Source organism: Rattus rattus, chromosome 2 (genome assembly GCF_011064425.1).
Source record: "Rattus rattus isolate New Zealand chromosome 2, Rrattus_CSIRO_v1, whole genome shotgun sequence".
NCBI classification, from domain to species: domain Eukaryota; kingdom Metazoa; phylum Chordata; class Mammalia; order Rodentia; family Muridae; genus Rattus; species Rattus rattus.
The window spans coordinates 152659396-152675123 of record NC_046155.1 but is presented as its reverse complement, the minus strand read 5'-3'; the positions used below and the strand labels follow the sequence as shown (position 1 = coordinate 152675123).

At 48.5% G+C, this 15728-nt stretch overlaps 2 protein-coding genes across 3 annotated transcripts in view; both read right to left on the bottom strand.

Moving 5' to 3' along the window:
- Saal1 (serum amyloid A like 1) overlaps nt 1-8919 on the bottom strand; it is an 18020-nt gene extending 9101 nt beyond the window's left edge. The window contains exons 1-7 of one of the 2 annotated variants that reach the window (XM_032893579.1): nt 8738-8919; nt 6961-7074; nt 5121-5204; nt 2141-2220; nt 790-849; nt 571-686; nt 8-188 (exon numbers count right to left, since the gene is read on the bottom strand). In XM_032893579.1, coding sequence (XP_032749470.1) covers nt 8-188; nt 571-686; nt 790-849; nt 2141-2220; nt 5121-5204; nt 6961-7074; nt 8738-8761 — 659 coding nt within the window. In that variant the 5' untranslated portion in view covers nt 8762-8919. Of the gene's footprint in view, nt 1-7; nt 189-570; nt 687-789; nt 850-2140; nt 2221-5120; nt 5205-6960; nt 7075-8131; nt 8492-8737 lie in introns of those variants that run through there. The other variant, XM_032893578.1, reaches the window with a different exon arrangement.
- Nucleotides 8920-9439: 520 nt separating this feature from the next.
- On the bottom strand, nt 9440-12924 carry LOC116892098 (serum amyloid A-3 protein). The gene is made up of 4 exons (XM_032893575.1): nt 12731-12924; nt 12136-12230; nt 10068-10206; nt 9440-9707 (listed from the first exon to the last, which is right to left on the bottom strand). Exons 2-4 carry the CDS (start codon nt 12224-12226, stop codon nt 9569-9571), a joined length of 369 nt encoding a protein of 122 aa, XP_032749466.1. The 5' UTR covers nt 12227-12230; nt 12731-12924; the 3' UTR covers nt 9440-9568.
- Nucleotides 12925-15728: the final 2804 nt, after the last annotated feature.

Genomic DNA, 15728 nt, shown 5'->3' with positions numbered 1-15728 from the left:
CACCTACCGTACTTGTTTGGCAGCTTCCAGTATACAGGGTACAATGGAAAACACGGGCTGCTCTTCAGAGTCCTCCTGGGATTGGTCCGGAAGCCGGGCAGCCCCATTTCTAATCCATTCCAGCATGAGCTTTTCATCTAAGTCAAAGAGTTTGTCCACGACCTCCCCGACCTTCACCAGCAAGTCAACTGCAGGGAAGACAGTGTTCAATGAGAAACCAAGTACAGCATCTCCGGCTGCTCCCAGAGCCGAGTCTGCTGAGGCCTCGCTCCCTCCCAGGGTGCCTCCTGCAGCCATTTAACCTCCTGCAGTGCCGAGTGGCTTCCTGGGGCTGGAGAGATGGCTCGGCCAGTAAAAGCACCAGCTGCTCCTCCAGTGCACCCAGGTTTGATTCCGAGCACCCACACAACAAGCAGCTCTCGACTGTCTATAACTCCAGTCCTAGGGGATCTGACACCCTCTTCTGGCCTCTGTGGGCACCAGGCACTCACCAGCATGCGAGAGATACACACTGTAAAAGTGAAAACATGAACTGACCCACTCTTCCCCCTACACTGCGTGGTGACTTACCATTCGTTGAACTCGACATGATGAAGCAAACGCTAGCGTAAACAGATGGATGTTCTCGGATCCTTCTAACCCAGACGCTGGCCACTTCTGTCTGGGAAAGGCAAGTAAGCAACAACCTACGTGACAAACGTGAGCTCAGAATCAACCTGGACAACAGTAAAGGCCACGACGGCAGGGAATTCCCTCTGCCTCCCCAGGCCCCCTGTGAGAACCACGTACCTGCAGGTTTCCAGCAGGGTGGGTGGGTCTGAGTCGCACAAACACTGCAGCAGCACCTGCCTGCAGAGTCACAGTGAGCGGGAGCTTCACGCATCGCATTGCAAACACCACTCTCCATTTCACTTACGCATTTTTAAAATCATAAGACGGAGTGTAAACGCAGAAAACCCCATCAAGACGCAGGTGAATCCTGAGCTTCCTCTCAAGCTTCCTAACGCTGCGACCCTTTAGCACAGTTCCCCTTCATGATGTGGGACCCTGGCCCTACAATTATTTTGCTGTTATTTCATAGATGTTTTTACTACCTCATCATCGTACTTCTGTTACTGACCTGAATCATAATATGAATGTCTGATATGGGACCCGCAAGGGGTCACGACCCACAGATTGGGAACTCTCTGTAGAGCCAGCACGCATGTTTCTCAGGAATAACAGCTGCCCGCCCGCAGCCCCCATTCCGCTCCACCCCAGACCGCAGTCCCCTCTCCCAGGCGACCCTGCCTTCTCCAGCAGTCACCTCTGCTCTGCGGTTCTGTTAAACACATTTCACATCTAATTTGATATGGAAGAACTTCATGATTTTTCCTTAAAAGATCTTTCTGTTATCCGTGCATCTTTTTATTCGTTTTTAAGTGACACAAAATCACTGTTCACTCGTTCTTCAATTCACCTTGTGTGTGAACATAACAAAAACAATCCAAGAGGCCCAGGTACTTGAGAACGGGGATAAACCGAATGACCCTCTGATAAGAACTGCCTGGGACAATAGCTTTAACTTATGCTGGACACAGACTTCATTAAGAACCTCAGTAACAGCCATGAACCATCCATAAGAAAGTGAGAATCATGGAGGTGCACAGTGCTCTCAGATCTGTGGTAGCCTCCTAAGTGAGACTCCACCACTAAAAGGCACTCTGCCCAAAGCTTCCTGGCTTGTGGAGGAGAAGTAGCCTCTAGGCTTGAGCCTTTTAATTCCAGAGGTGGCCCTTTATCTTCCCGTCTACGGGCAGGTCAAAGTTCACAGAGCAACACTGTTCGGCAATTGAGTTTCTCAGACTAGCTCTGAGTCGTCAGATTCTCTATGCTGCCCCCAGCTCCAGGTTAGGCTCTACATACTCTTCAACCAGCCCACTTACTGTGAAGACTCACGCCTTTGCCCACAGACGCACGGGCCCCGCCCTGAGTCAGGTCCATAGCTATACAGACGCCTCAGCCTCATCGACACAAGTGCTCCTGAGACAAGGAGCCCTCCACACTCCACACTCCCACCTCTCCCAGGGACCAGGATTCCCCTGGGATAGAAACTTAGAACCCATCCCAAGAAACACCGCTGTTGGGTAGTAGGACTTACCCATGATCCTCGCACTTGCTGACGGACTCACATATCTCCCGGAAGCAAGCCATATTCCCTAAAATTCCCACACAGATTTCCTGTCAAGTCAAATTTCACAAGTCACAATGGCTATAAAGTTATCACAAAGAATAGCAACTTGAACAAAGACTTGTACTGCACCAAGTTTGAGGGGAAGGGACGGGGAGGCAGGGTATGAAGGCACACTGCCAGCATCCATATTTAACACTCAGCTGACACAGCTCAGGTGGTTGAGAAGGAGCAAAAGACACAAAGGAAGTCGGGAGGTGCAAGTTATTAAGGAAAGGTTATGGCGCAAAGGATTCTTATACAGAGGACTAATGGAGAGAGCAGCAGGAAACCCAAGCAGACATGAGCATAATACAGCAGAGGGAAAGGATCAGGACTATCTGCATCTGACTGCCATGATCAGGAGTTTGGAGTTGGGGTTGGGGATTTGGCTCAGTGGTAGAGCGCTTGCCTAACAAGTGCAAGGCCCTGGGCTCGGTCCCCAGCTCAGAAAAAAAGAAAAGGAAAAAAAAAAAAAAGAGTTTGGAGTTGATATGGGACAGTGTCTGGAGCCATGAAGGTTCTCAAGGAGGGGGCTCAACAGGACACCGAACCGTGCTGTCCTGTATCATTTCACGCAGTAAGTGCACAATGGGGAACTATACTGTCCCTTTTCAAATGAGGACACTGGAGCCAGGAGAGTCAAGCAATCTGCCCAAGATCTCCCACTAGGAAGCTGCGGCAACCCAGAGCCTGGATGTCAGGTAGCAGGATGCTCAGCCCATGAAGACAGGGCCACTACCAGTGAGGCGGGGATGGCAGGCATGGAAAAGCATGGAGCCAAAGACTCCACAGGTCTGGCCAACAGTCTGTGGGAAGGTGAAGAGAGAACATAAGGCTTGGCTAGTTTGAAATTACCTCGATTTCCCAGCTACAGTAATAGTCACATCTACAAGAAAGACGAAGACAAAAGGACACGGTGCGTTCACACAGTCCAGGGTTTCCACACTTGCTGGGACGTGATACTTAGGGAATTTGTTAACAGAATCAGAATGCCCAGAGCAAAGCCTCCAGAGCCGGTGTTTACCAAGGCCACACGGCTCCGTGTGATAATCACTGAATTAGAATGAAGGACGGGGATTAGAAAATATAGCATGCAAGGTTGAACATCCCTGGACAAAGACGGACGTTGCACCAGTTACTAAAAGGGGAGTCGGGGTTTCATGGTATCACGAAGAGGAGCTGTAACTTGAGAGTAAGAATCACAGAGCTAAGCTGGCTGTGGCAGCATGTGCCTGTAAACCCAGCTTTGCAGGCTGAGACGGAGATCGCCAGCTCAACCCTGCCTGCATCGTAACAGTACAGGGACTCGCTATACAAATGACTCTAAGGCAAGGGTCTGCACCTGGACCAAGTCTAGGCTGAGACATAGGAAGAAACAGGAAGGGGAACAAGTATGAGTATAATGAAAGTGTGAGAGTTCTACTAAAACGCAGGTGGATCAAACTTTGGGAAAAGATCAAGAGTGTTGGGGCAGAAAACACGTTCTCTTATCAACAGAGAGAGAATGAGTGAGCTTTCTGCCAAAGGACCACCTCCTGACTGGGCTGCTCATGAGAATTCCCTTCCCACCCCACCCCCAGATATCAAACTCTGCCTAGACTCCCACGTGGAGATGTGGCCTGACTTTTAAAGGTCCTGTAGGACAAAGCTTTTGAAAAGGGTATGACCCTGGTCTAAAGCACTGACGTCACAGGGAACACAGTGGACATCGTGGGTCCTGCCCCGACCTGCTGCATCAGACACTCCTGAGGGGGGCGCAGTACCACGATGTGGGATGTGATAATGAATGCTGGTGGTCTAGTGATTCCACCATCCAGACAGGCCGAGGACCCAAGTTAGCAGACTGTGACTAGGACACATTACAACAGTGTGGCGAATTCCTGAACTGACTCAATACATTTAAAATAGTAACATCCAGGAGACAACTCCTCAAAATTGCCGACACTTCAAGTTAATGTAAGGATTCAATATGGGCGGAGCATTCCAATAAATAAAAATCTTGATTCAGAGTGCTGGAGAGATGGCTCAGTGGTTAAGGGCACTGACTGCTCTTCCAGAGGTCCTGAGTTCAAATCCCAGCAACCACATGGTGGCTCATAACCATGTGTAATGAGATCTGATGCCCTCTTCTGGTGTGTCTGAAGATAGTGACAGTGTGCTCATATATAATAAATAAATAAATCTTTAAAAAGAAGAAGAAGTAGCAATAGGGTTTTAGTAGAGTCGGGCTCAGGCTCAAACCCTAGCTTGTCTTAAACAAGCTGTGAGATTTGGACACATTCTCTGAGACTCTTCCATCTATGAAGTGTGTCTCATAGGAGCAACCCGTGCTGAGAATCATGCGTCACGTGCTCTACAGAGACGTAAATGGCAGTAAAGCTCGGGACACTTCACTGCTCACGTCGTTGTTCTTGGGACCTTGCAGAAAAGTGGCACGCTGAGTTACTGACTCAGACCAGAAAGGGAAGGGAAGGACAGCACCGGCGCCATGCTGGTGAGACGGGATGCAGGCAGCCCTGGACCAGGAAGAGCATGCATGAAGTTCTCATGATCACAGTGAAGTCCTGAGTGACAACCACCTTAGGATGGTTTTAGGCAGCGGAGGGCTTTGTGAATGAAAGGAACAGCCAACTGAGACACAAATAGCCGGTCAGCGCTTACACTGTTCCTTGTCCTGTAGCATGTGATAGCAGCCTGGCGTGGCTGTGCATGGCTGTGCCCATCTGGTTTCCACAGCTGTTAAATCAGAGCATCGATCTCCCTCCCCCATCTAGTCCAAATCTAAAATTCTACATACCGAGTCCTTTCAAGGAGTGCGTTACCTAAGAATGTTCAACAAGTATTGGTCCACTGATTTACTGGCTTAGAGCTAATAAGCAAAGCGAGAGAAAGAACTCTATGTACTTACTCTTAATCGGGGACACCTGGATCTGGTCAGCACCCCCATGAATATGTCCGGAGCCTTAAATTCTTGGAGAAATAAAGCCACATCCTACGAACAAAAGTGATTACCAAATCTGATGCTGGATCCTGCTTCAAGCTGCACAATTCAACCCTAAAAGTCTAATTTCACACTGACTTCCTTTCCTCCACAAGGAAAAAACCTAAGGTCAGGAACGGTGCAAAAAACGGCAAAAGTAACATAGGAGCCCTTGTGGTACCTGGTCCCAAGACAGTGGGACCCATAAACCAATCGAAATCTGGCTGTGATGCACCAGACAACGACCCTCCTTTTTTCTGTATGGAGGTTTCTTTTTCTGTCCACCTAGAACTTCCATTCACTTATTCAAACACATTTGCTGACTGTTAGAAGCTGGGGTGAAAAAGGAGTAAGAGGGGTACGGGGAAAGAGCCAACTTCTAAATCTCACCCAGTAAGAACTTAAAACTTGGGCTGGAAAGATGGCTCAATGGATAAGAGCACTGTCTGTTCTTCCAGAGGTCATGAGTTCAATTCCCAGCAACCACACGGTGGCTCACAACCATCTATAATGAGATGCCCTCTTTAAGCATGCAGGTGTTCATGCAGATAGGGCACTCATACATAAAATAAATATTTTTTTCTAAAAAAAGAACTTAAAACCTAAACTTAGAACTTAAAACTGAAATATCAGGAGTTAGATTTCCAAAATCCTTAATAGAAAAGAGGGAAAGGGGTTGTTGGTTTTCGTTTTTTGAGAAAGGGTTTCTCTGTGTAACCCTGGCTGTCCTGGAACTCACTCTATAGACCTGGCTGTCCTTAAACTCAGAGATCCAGTTGCCTCTGCCTCCAGAGTGTTAGGATTAAGGGTGTGTATCACACCACCTGGCAATGAAACAAAAAAACCTGACTGCAATGTAACTACCACAGCCTGGTACTTCCCCCTACAGATTTTGTCCCACCCATATCATCAAAAGGGGCACACCAAACAGGTGACCCAAGAGTGGACATGTGCCCCAGAGAGATGAATCTCACCTAGTCATGTAAGGTACAAAAACTAAATATACGTGTGTCAGCAGCTCTTAGTGATGTCACAGCTGTCTTAGTTCACATCTATGTTAAATACACTATGATGTCCACAGGATGGAACTGTACATGTGTTTAAAGGTACGATTTTAACATTAATACCTCCTATGACTTCATACTCTGAACCACAAACTGGAGGGACTGCAATCACTGAATAGTCCTTTCCTCAAACAGTGAGGGAATGAACCTTTTTACTTATCTATTTATTTTATGTTTGTTATGGTTTGAATATGCTTAGCCCAGGGAGGGCCACACATGTGGAGGATGGCCTTGTTGGAATAGGTGTGTCACTGTGGGTGTGGGCGCTAAAACTCTCACCCTAGCTGCCTGGGTGTCAGTATTCTGCTAGCAGCCTTCAGATAAAAATGTAGAACTCTCAGCTCCTCCTGCACCATGCCTGCTTAGATGCTGCCATGCTCCCCACCTTGATGATAATGGACTGAACCTCTGAAACTGCAAGCCAGCCCCAATTAAATGTTGTCCTTTATAAGACTTGCCTTGGTCATGGTGTCTGTTCACAGCAGTAAAACCCTAACTAAGACAATGCACGCAGTACTCTATCTACATGTATACCTCAAATCCCGGTATAGATAGATGGCTATGAGCCACCATGTCCTTGCTGGGAATTAAACTCGGGACCTCTGGAAGGGCAGACAGTCCTCCTAACCACTGAGTCATCTCTCCAGCCCTTTCACCACCTCCTCACTCTGCGTCTGTTCAGAATCTCGATTCCATCCACCTACCTCATCTGTGGACATATCCCAGACTCTGCAAATTTCATTCTCCATTTCTTCAGCAAGCTCCACCTGTTCTTCCTCATCCTCTGGGCCAGATGTGACACTTTCGGGTGTGACAGTCTTCAGAAACATAAAGGGGGGAAAATCAGTTAAAATACTCATAGTTCTTCAGGTAAAATATTATCACTTAGAAGTCTCAGTATCTTAAAAAGTATCTCCTCTGACAAAAGTCTCTAAAATCTAGCACCCTGAATAGATCTATACATTAAATACTCTTCAAGTAAATCCTCTCTGTAGGCACTGCGGCAGAAAAACGAGAACAACAACGTAACCTTTTGGTTTTAAACGATATAGGGTTGATGTAGGAAAGACATAATCAGACAGTCACAATAGGAAAAGGTTGACTGAGCTGAACTGGTGAAACTATGGTGGACCTATTCCTGGGAGAAGACAGACATTTCTCTTAAAAGGAGAAAACTAAATCTTATGGGAAGGGTAGGACTCTGTCCTGGGGAAAGGAGGTGAGCATTGGGAGGTGACTACAAGAGCTCAGAAAGCATAACACACGTTTGGAGATGGCCAACAGTCTATTGGTGTAAGAACACATGTATGGTAATATGGCTGAAGGGGGTGCAACCAGCCTTGGAGCCCCAGTTAGGAAACAGAAAGTTTCCTCCTATGAGACACAAGAACAATCTTTAGAAATAATAAAAAAGGAAGGTTGTTTTGGCAATGTAGAAAATGGCTCAGAGCAAACAGAAACAGAAATTGGCAGCATAGACAGCAACAGGCAGAAAACCCACACCTATTGGCAGCCTCATTATAATCTCAATCTATACAAAATCTTGTGTACGATAATACTGGTTATCTTGTTTTGTAGAAACTACGAAAGAAATCGAGGAACTGGGTTAACGAGTCATGCTTCCAACATGGGATAAGCTCGCGTCTTGGAGATCAGGGCTGTCCAGACTCCAAACTATGCATTACACTAAAACAAGAGCCAACAAAACACGAATGGTAGGGTCTCGAGTTCATAAGTGACAATGGGGTTAGGAAGTAAAAGCGGAGTAGAGACGTGCGTGGTGTAGTTCTGGCAAGTTAGTAAATCGGCACCCGCGAACTTCCAGCATCCCATCCACTCCCCTGGCACGGAGGGCGCCTGCGCCAGTCTCCGCACCTGGATGAGCCCGCTAAGGACGCCGAAGAGCCAGTGCTTGCTGTAGACCGTGTTGCCGATGCGGTCTCCACTACCCAGGTCCTCTTCATCTTCCTGATCACAGCTAGGCGGCGGAGGAGACGGGTTGCGATCCATGCCAGCGCGCGCCAACAGCACCGGAAGCCCCGGAGGAGGCGAGAGGACGCGCCAGAGAGCCCAACGCGCCCGGCGCTGCTCGCTCACAGCGCCCCCTGCAGTCAGGCTCCCGCGTGATCCGGGAACCTGCAGGATCCGTGGGGTCTCTCTCAAAGTGTCCACTCAGGACCACGAGTGAGCACAGAACACACACACATCAGTATTGCCTGCCCTTTGTCTGGAACGAAGAGGGGAAAGGGAAGAGAAAAAATATTTAGTCAGGGAAGAGGAGGATCCTGACTTTATCTCAGTGAAGTCCACTTCCCAGTAGGCCCTGGGCCGATTCCCAAGGAGGCTCCTGTCAGAGTCTTTATTCCTGCAAACATTTACCTCTTGGCATGGTACACATCAGTGCACTATCTGCTCCACAAGACACTTGAAGCCTGGGCCATAATATTTAGTTTTGGAAAACGTCTGAATGAGTCTGCTTACCCCTAAGTGAGTCCATTGGTGCATTTGCTATATCATGGCCTCTGCCTGCTTTTGTGGCAGGATCTTCTTTCCCCTTGAGGTGTACCAGAGTCCCTTCCTCAGCCTGGCTGGGTCATGGAGGGCCATTACCAGAGCCAGAATCTCTTCTTTGTTTTTAATCTCCTTGCCCTCAGATGTCAGCAGGCCCCTCTGCTGGTGGGCTGTGGTAAAGGCATACCTGCTCTCCTTATATATGTTAAGTCTCTTACCCAGCTCAAGGGCTTTGGTGAGGGCAACGAGCTCTGCCTTCTGAGCAGAGAGGTGCCTTCTGGTAAGGCCTGAGTCCAGATGACTCTGTTTCCATGTACCACTGCCACCCCAGCCCATCTTTTTCCTTCCTCTAAGAAGCTGCTCCCATCTGTGAACCAGGTGGCATCTGTCCCCTCTAGATCTTTATGCTACCCATGTGCTTCAGCGAGCACCTGCTGACAGTCATGAAGGGGGTGGGGTGTGTAGGTCGGGGTCCGGGAGCAGGGTTGTAGGGTTCAGACTCATAGGGGCAGTCTGGGATCACAAGAAACAAGTAGGATACCCAGCCCACGCCAAAGTCCACCATTCTTCGGGTAGTCCATGAGTATTGTTTGTTGCTGGTAGCCCCCCTGTACCCAAGGTCTTTTGCTAGACATTAGCCCATTTGGGCTCTTTCAAAACGACAGTGACAAATTGCATTTCACAAGCATTTATTCAGCACATTGGGATGTTTAGGGATCCAGGTTTTAGGAAATAACTCAACTCAGTAATTGCCCCTTTCCTTGGGGGGCTGCGCGCCCGGGAACAACATGAAGAGAAAACTCAGTATTTACTGGGCAGACCAGCAGGTCGAAAGTGGTTGGGGTCTTTGCCACTCCGGCCCCACTTGTTGGCAAACTGGTCAGCTCTTGAGTCCCCTGCTCCGTGTCCTGTTAATCTCTGAATACCCTCTCTGGCATCACTGTAATTAGAATACACAAGATTAATAACCGAGCTGATGGGCACTAGCCCCACCCTCAGAACTCCCCTCTTCAAGAGACGGCTGTAAGAGGATCCCAGGAACGGAACACCGGGGAGGGAAAGGCTGGTTTGATCCTGCCTGAATAAACCCCTATCCTGCCCCTCGCGCTGGATGAGCAGCACCAGGAAAGAGAGGGAGGAGTTATCACCAACCAATCATATCACAGCTAACCACTCCCGGTAAGAGGCACAGAAAAGGAGGGAAATCAAGAGATAGTGGGTGGCACGCACAGAACGCAGAACAGCGCCCCTTCCCGGCTGCCCAAAGCAAGCAAGCTCTGCTCACCCAGACCTGAGTTACCTGATGACTTTAGCAGCCCAGGCTCCCCCAGGACCCCTTCGGGCGGCATCATAGTTCCCCCGAGCATGGAAGTATTTGTCTGAGTTTTTCCAGTTGGCCTTTCTCATGTCCGAGTAGGCTCGCCACATGTCTTTGGTCCCTGGAGAGGGAAGAGAGTGATGAGGACAGTTGTGTTTGGGTAAAACAGAGGACTGAAACGTCTATCCAACTCATCCCAGCTTTTCCCAAAGCCCACAGAGATGCCGCTGCCTTGAAATAAATAGTTCTCACTGACCCACGTCTGTGCGAGAAGCACATCGGAGCGAGCTTTATTCCGATGGATTCCCATCTTAGCTCTGCTGCTGTTTGTCTTTGGCTGTTCAAAAAGCAGGTAGAGAAGAGGAGAGATGATCCCTAGAGAGTGTTTCATCAAATGACAATGGTCATAATATGAAGCTCTCTCCGAAATGGCCCAGGGGAACTTCCGGTCTTAGGTGTGAGAAAAGATCCGCTTCCCTTCCTCCTCTCCGCTTCATCTTCTTCCGTTCCTTTCCTTTCTCTTGTGTTCTCTTTTCCTTTAGAGACAGCCTACGTCTCTGTATATCTCTGGATTGGCCTGAAACTCACAGTCCTTCTGCCTGGGCCTCCCAAGCGGTACAATTACCACCGCAGCCGCAGCTCTTGTCTAGCACAAGCAATGGGAGAAACCGCTCTCCAGGCAGAGAGAGTGAGTGTAGTTCTGTGCTGAGTCCACCCGGATGCCCAGGATCTATCTCGCCCCAGCAATCCATCAGCAGGCGACAAAGGTGATGTCTCTGGACAATTGAGACGCTGGATGGCAAGTGACATGCTAGGTTTAAAACCCCTACCCACTCTCCAGTAACGGAGAAGAGTGTCGTCCACCATGGCTCTTATGCAGAAAGGTTGAGGGAAATGCACCTGGAGTGTTCTCGGAAGATGATCGTTTATGACCGCCCCTCTGCCCTGCTCCTCAGGAAGGTGCGGCAAACAGAAAAGGATCTAAACTGAGGAGAGTGAGTTTCGTTGGCACTGAAGGAATCAGATCCAGTAATGTTAAACAGGAAATCTCTTCAAAGGTAGGGAGAAAAGGAAAACCTAATATCTAGGCTCATTTAACTTTCATTGTGAGGCTGAGCACCGTGCCACACACCTTTAATCCCAGCACTCAGGAGGCCGAGGCAGATGGATCTCTGTGAGTGTGAGGCCAGCCTGGTCTACAAGCTAAGTCCAGGACAGCCAGGACTTGGTTACACAGAGAAATCCTATCTCAAATGATAAATAAATAAATAAATAAATAAATAGCAAATAAATAAATGACTTTTTTGCATTATGGCTGGTGGGCTGTATTTCTCTTGGTGACAGTTTCTTTTCTGTGTTTCAATAGATCCAATAGACCTATGTTTCAGGTAAGTCATTGTCTCCTGTTGACGGTGGAGCTGTCTTCCACCCATCCCATGGCCAGCTCCTTCTCAGGTAAATAACTAAGCGTGTGCTCAAAGCTGTATAGTGACCAACCTGGACTAAATTCTGCTCTTCGTGGGGTTTTCTAAGATAGCTGATTTGTGCTCTTTGTGCATCGGTTTCCTTAAAGGCACCCACACCACAAGATTAATTTTAAAACTAATTCGTTTCCATACGCAATGCTCCTTGAACAATGCCTACTCAGGGTTGAAAACTCAATTAGCCTTGGTTGCTGTCACTGTGGGTTGGGGGCAACACCGGTTCTCCTGCGACTCCCCTGGAACCAGACATAGAAGTGAAGTGTTCGTCACTCTCCACAAGGGGGCAGCAGAGCCCCACTTCTATTGAGTCTGCATCTTTCACCTACAGATTGTTCCTACATTCTTGTGGAAAGGCTGCCCTGCAAACATTGTGGTTTCCTTGGGATCCTCACAGAGAAAGGTCAACACTGACCAGAAAAGCTCCGAACTACTGAGGAAGAGCCACACCGCCCCTCTGTCTATGGGGATTTCACGAGCATGTTTGCCCCCTTGATTACGTGGTTCCTGCTCAAGTAGATTCTTAAAACTCACAAATACAACCTCCTGCCCCCATCCTTTAAGCCTACCTTGCCCAGCTTCCTTCATAAACTGGAACCATCTTTTGCTGTCAACTCCCAGGATCAAGAGGCAAAAAACGATGGCAATGGAAGACTTCATCCTGCTGTGGAGCCAGGGAAACACAGGAAATGAGCTGTTTTGTGGGGTGGAGGATGCTTCTGCAATGCTGAGCTCTCTACCCTTGCGCACCAGTAACAGACCCACACTAAGATCAGCAACAGAGCTAAGTAAGCGACTCCAGAGAGTTCTCTAGCTCTCCCCTTCACTAGAACACCACTGTCTGAGGGTTTGCAAACGGGGCCGTTAGCATAAAAGCACATTGCATTCCAATCACGGCAGCTGAAACCCAGCTGTAAAGGAGGTTTCCAGAGAGCTACGTGGGGGCTTTTTCACCAGCACGGCTCCCTGCAGTGTCTCTGAGGAAGGCTAATTGCACCTGTCCCTGAATTCACCCAGAAACACACTGCAGGTTCCACGTGGGAAGCATAATGTCCAGTGAATTCTAACCAGTGGATTTGGGAAAGAACATTAAACACAACAAGCAAATGCTGGCGGGGAAAGAATCTGCAAAGAGCAAAGAGTTGGAAAGTTCTGGTGACTCACCTTGTGCTGTGAGCTCCTGCTGGGACCCCAGGTGAGTGGCCTCTGTCCCTTGCTGAGGAGATCTGGCTGGAGACGTCTATATGTACTGCCACTGCCCTAATGGAGCAATCCCCGTTTGGTCTTACGCAATCCCCTTGCTCACAGTTTCTCTCTCAGAACATAACTTTTCCTTCATGTAATACCTTCTCTTCCCAGATGGCACAATCTAGCCATTTTTCAGAAATGTGGCAAGTTAGGGCTTTCTGAGTCTCCCCTGTCTTAATAGGAAATAATCAGGATAAACCCTTTACATGCAATTTCCTAGGAGGGGAAAGCAATATTGGAAAGAGAAATATAAATGTGTAATAAATCATGGGAGCGAATCCAAAGGCTAAGCTAATGCCCTTTCAAAGCATAGTTTAGATTAAGCTGGAGTTTAGGGACCAGGGAACAGGAGGAAGGAAGGCAGAAACTGGCGGTTAGCACCCACACGAATGGGCCCAGTGCTGGGAAAGTTCTTCTCCAGATTTGAATATACTCCATGTTGCTATGGAAGATAAGAGAGCAGATTAAATTCAGAGACTTTGATAAACCAAGAACATTAAACAATAGAACAATTTGCTTCAAAGTCATAAAGAAGTAACACACCATAAATACGCGTGGGAAAGGCCCCCAGGATGCTAAATTATGCTAACCGTGGGTTCAGGCAGAAAGTGGCGAGATGCAGCCCAGGAATGCTGGGAAACGACATCAGGAAACAGCCACTGGAGCCGGAAAGGCAGAACTAGCTTTTCCATGTGAGTTTGTCATATGAGGAAGCCATTCAGACCGTGGTCTTCTCCCCTTTGCTATCCCGACCCCTTTACGCAAAAAGAAAAACCGTGAGATGTACTGAGTTCCCTAGAGAAGGAACGACATGGCAGATACGATGAAGGCATCAGGTTTGCCTTCTGTTCTAAGGGCCCTGGGCCGGAAGCCCCGGGAGAGCAGTGCTGGGGAGGGGCGGGGGTCCCAAATTGTTTGTTATAAGAAGAGAACTGTGAATATCTCACTGGAGAAACGAGCTGATGTAGATAAACCACGGAAGCTGGAAGATGGTGAATAATTAGCCGAGAGGAATGGGCACGTAGAACTCTCGGTTGCACTACGAGCCAGAGGGTGGTGTGGCGCTATGGAAGACCTCGGTACAAGTGAGGCAGGATGAAGCAGACCAGGCAAGCGCGACACGGTGCTGGAGAACTGTTGTCGTACATTGGAGCTTTTAAGAGAAATGCCTCTTCCTAGCTTTGACCTTTTTATTTTAGTTACTTCGAGCTCTGTGACTATAAGGGAAAAAGCCGTCCAAAGATGTCGTCCCTTGGTCCTTAGTCAAGGCACTACCCAGCTAATTTGGCTTAGGGAAGGGATTCTTCGGTGGCCGGCTTGGCTCATGTTGTCCTAGCAGTAAGTAAGCAGTGAGCAGCAGCTACAACTTCCCACAAGCCCTGGTTGCAAACCTCTTTGGCGAAGTGCTTCACAGAGAAGTGAAACCTGCCTCCACCTCTGTCCTGACTTCCTTGGGATAAACATCTGGTGTAGTGATTATGTATTGACCTCCTCAGCCACTCTAGACTCAGAACTCACTTCCCAAGTATCCACTCTTTCAACCCACCCTCTCTCCCTCCTTCCTTCCCCTTCCCCTCCTCTCCCCCTTCTCCTCCCCTCCCCCTTCCTTCCTCTCTCTCCTTCCCTCCCCCTCCTTCTTTCTCCTCCCTCTCTTCCCTCCTTCATCTCCTTCCTCCCCTCTCTCCCCTCACTCCCTCCCTCCCCCTCCCTCCCCTCCCTCCCCTTCCCCTCTTTCCTCATCCCCCCCTTTATAACTTGCCTTTATTTTCTGTGTATCTTGCCTAGATGGATGGATGTGAACCACATGACTGCCTGGTGCCTGTAAGGTCAGAAAATGGTGTCAGCTCCCCTGGAACTGGAGTTAGGAATGGTTGTGAGCCACTGTACGAGTGCTGGGAATTGAACCCAGGTCCTCTGGAAGACCAGGCAGTGCTTTTTTAACTGCTGACCCATCTCTCCAGCCCCAAGCCCCTTCTCTGGTAGAAATATTAGAAGGCAAGTGGGTATTCTTCCTAGACACTAAGAAAAACTCTTCACATGGACTTTTTCTTTACTAATAATGGTTTAGCTAATCTGTTGAGAATTCTTTTAAGCTTTTTATTGATTCTTTGTGAAAGTCCAATCACGCACCCCAGTCCTGCTCTCCCCATCTCCACCCCCAGCCTCCCTCAAAATCACACACCCACACACACACACACACACACAGACACACACACACACACACACACACACACACACACACACACACACACACACACACACACACACACACACACACACACACACACACACACACAGACACACACACACACACACACACACACACACACACACACACACACCCACACAGACACAGAGACACACACACACACACACACAGACACACAGACACACACACACACAAACACACACACACACACACACACACAAACACAAACACACAAACACACACACACACACACACAGACACACACCACACACACACACACACACACACACACACACACACACACACACAGACACACACACACACACACACACATACACACACACACACACACACACAGACACACACACACACACCACACCACCACACACAGACACACACCCACAGACACAAACACACCACACACACCCCACACACAGACACACACAGACACACACACACCATATATATATATATATATATCATACCATATATATACATATCACACATACATATACCACATACCACACACACAGACACACACACACACACACACACCACACACACACACACACACACAGACACACACACACACACACACACACACCACACACAGACACACACACACAGACACACACACACACACCACACACACACACACACACACACACACACACACACACACCACACACACACACACACAGACAC

What these genes read in the sequence shown, in the direction of transcription:
- LOC116892098 (XM_032893575.1), bottom strand. Translation starts at nt 12,226, where the DNA reads ATGAAGTCTTCCATTGCCATCGTTTTTTGCCTCTTGATCCTGGGAGTT. An exon ending in TATGAAGGAAGCTGGGCAAG is followed by an intron (nt 10,207 to 12,135) that starts GTAGGCTTAAAG and finishes TTCCCTCTCCAG; the next exon opens with GGACCAAAGACATGTGGCGA. An exon ending in TGGGCTGCTAAAGTCATCAG is followed by an intron (nt 9,708 to 10,067) that starts GTAACTCAGGTC and finishes TTCTAATTACAG; the next exon opens with TGATGCCAGAGAGGGTATTC.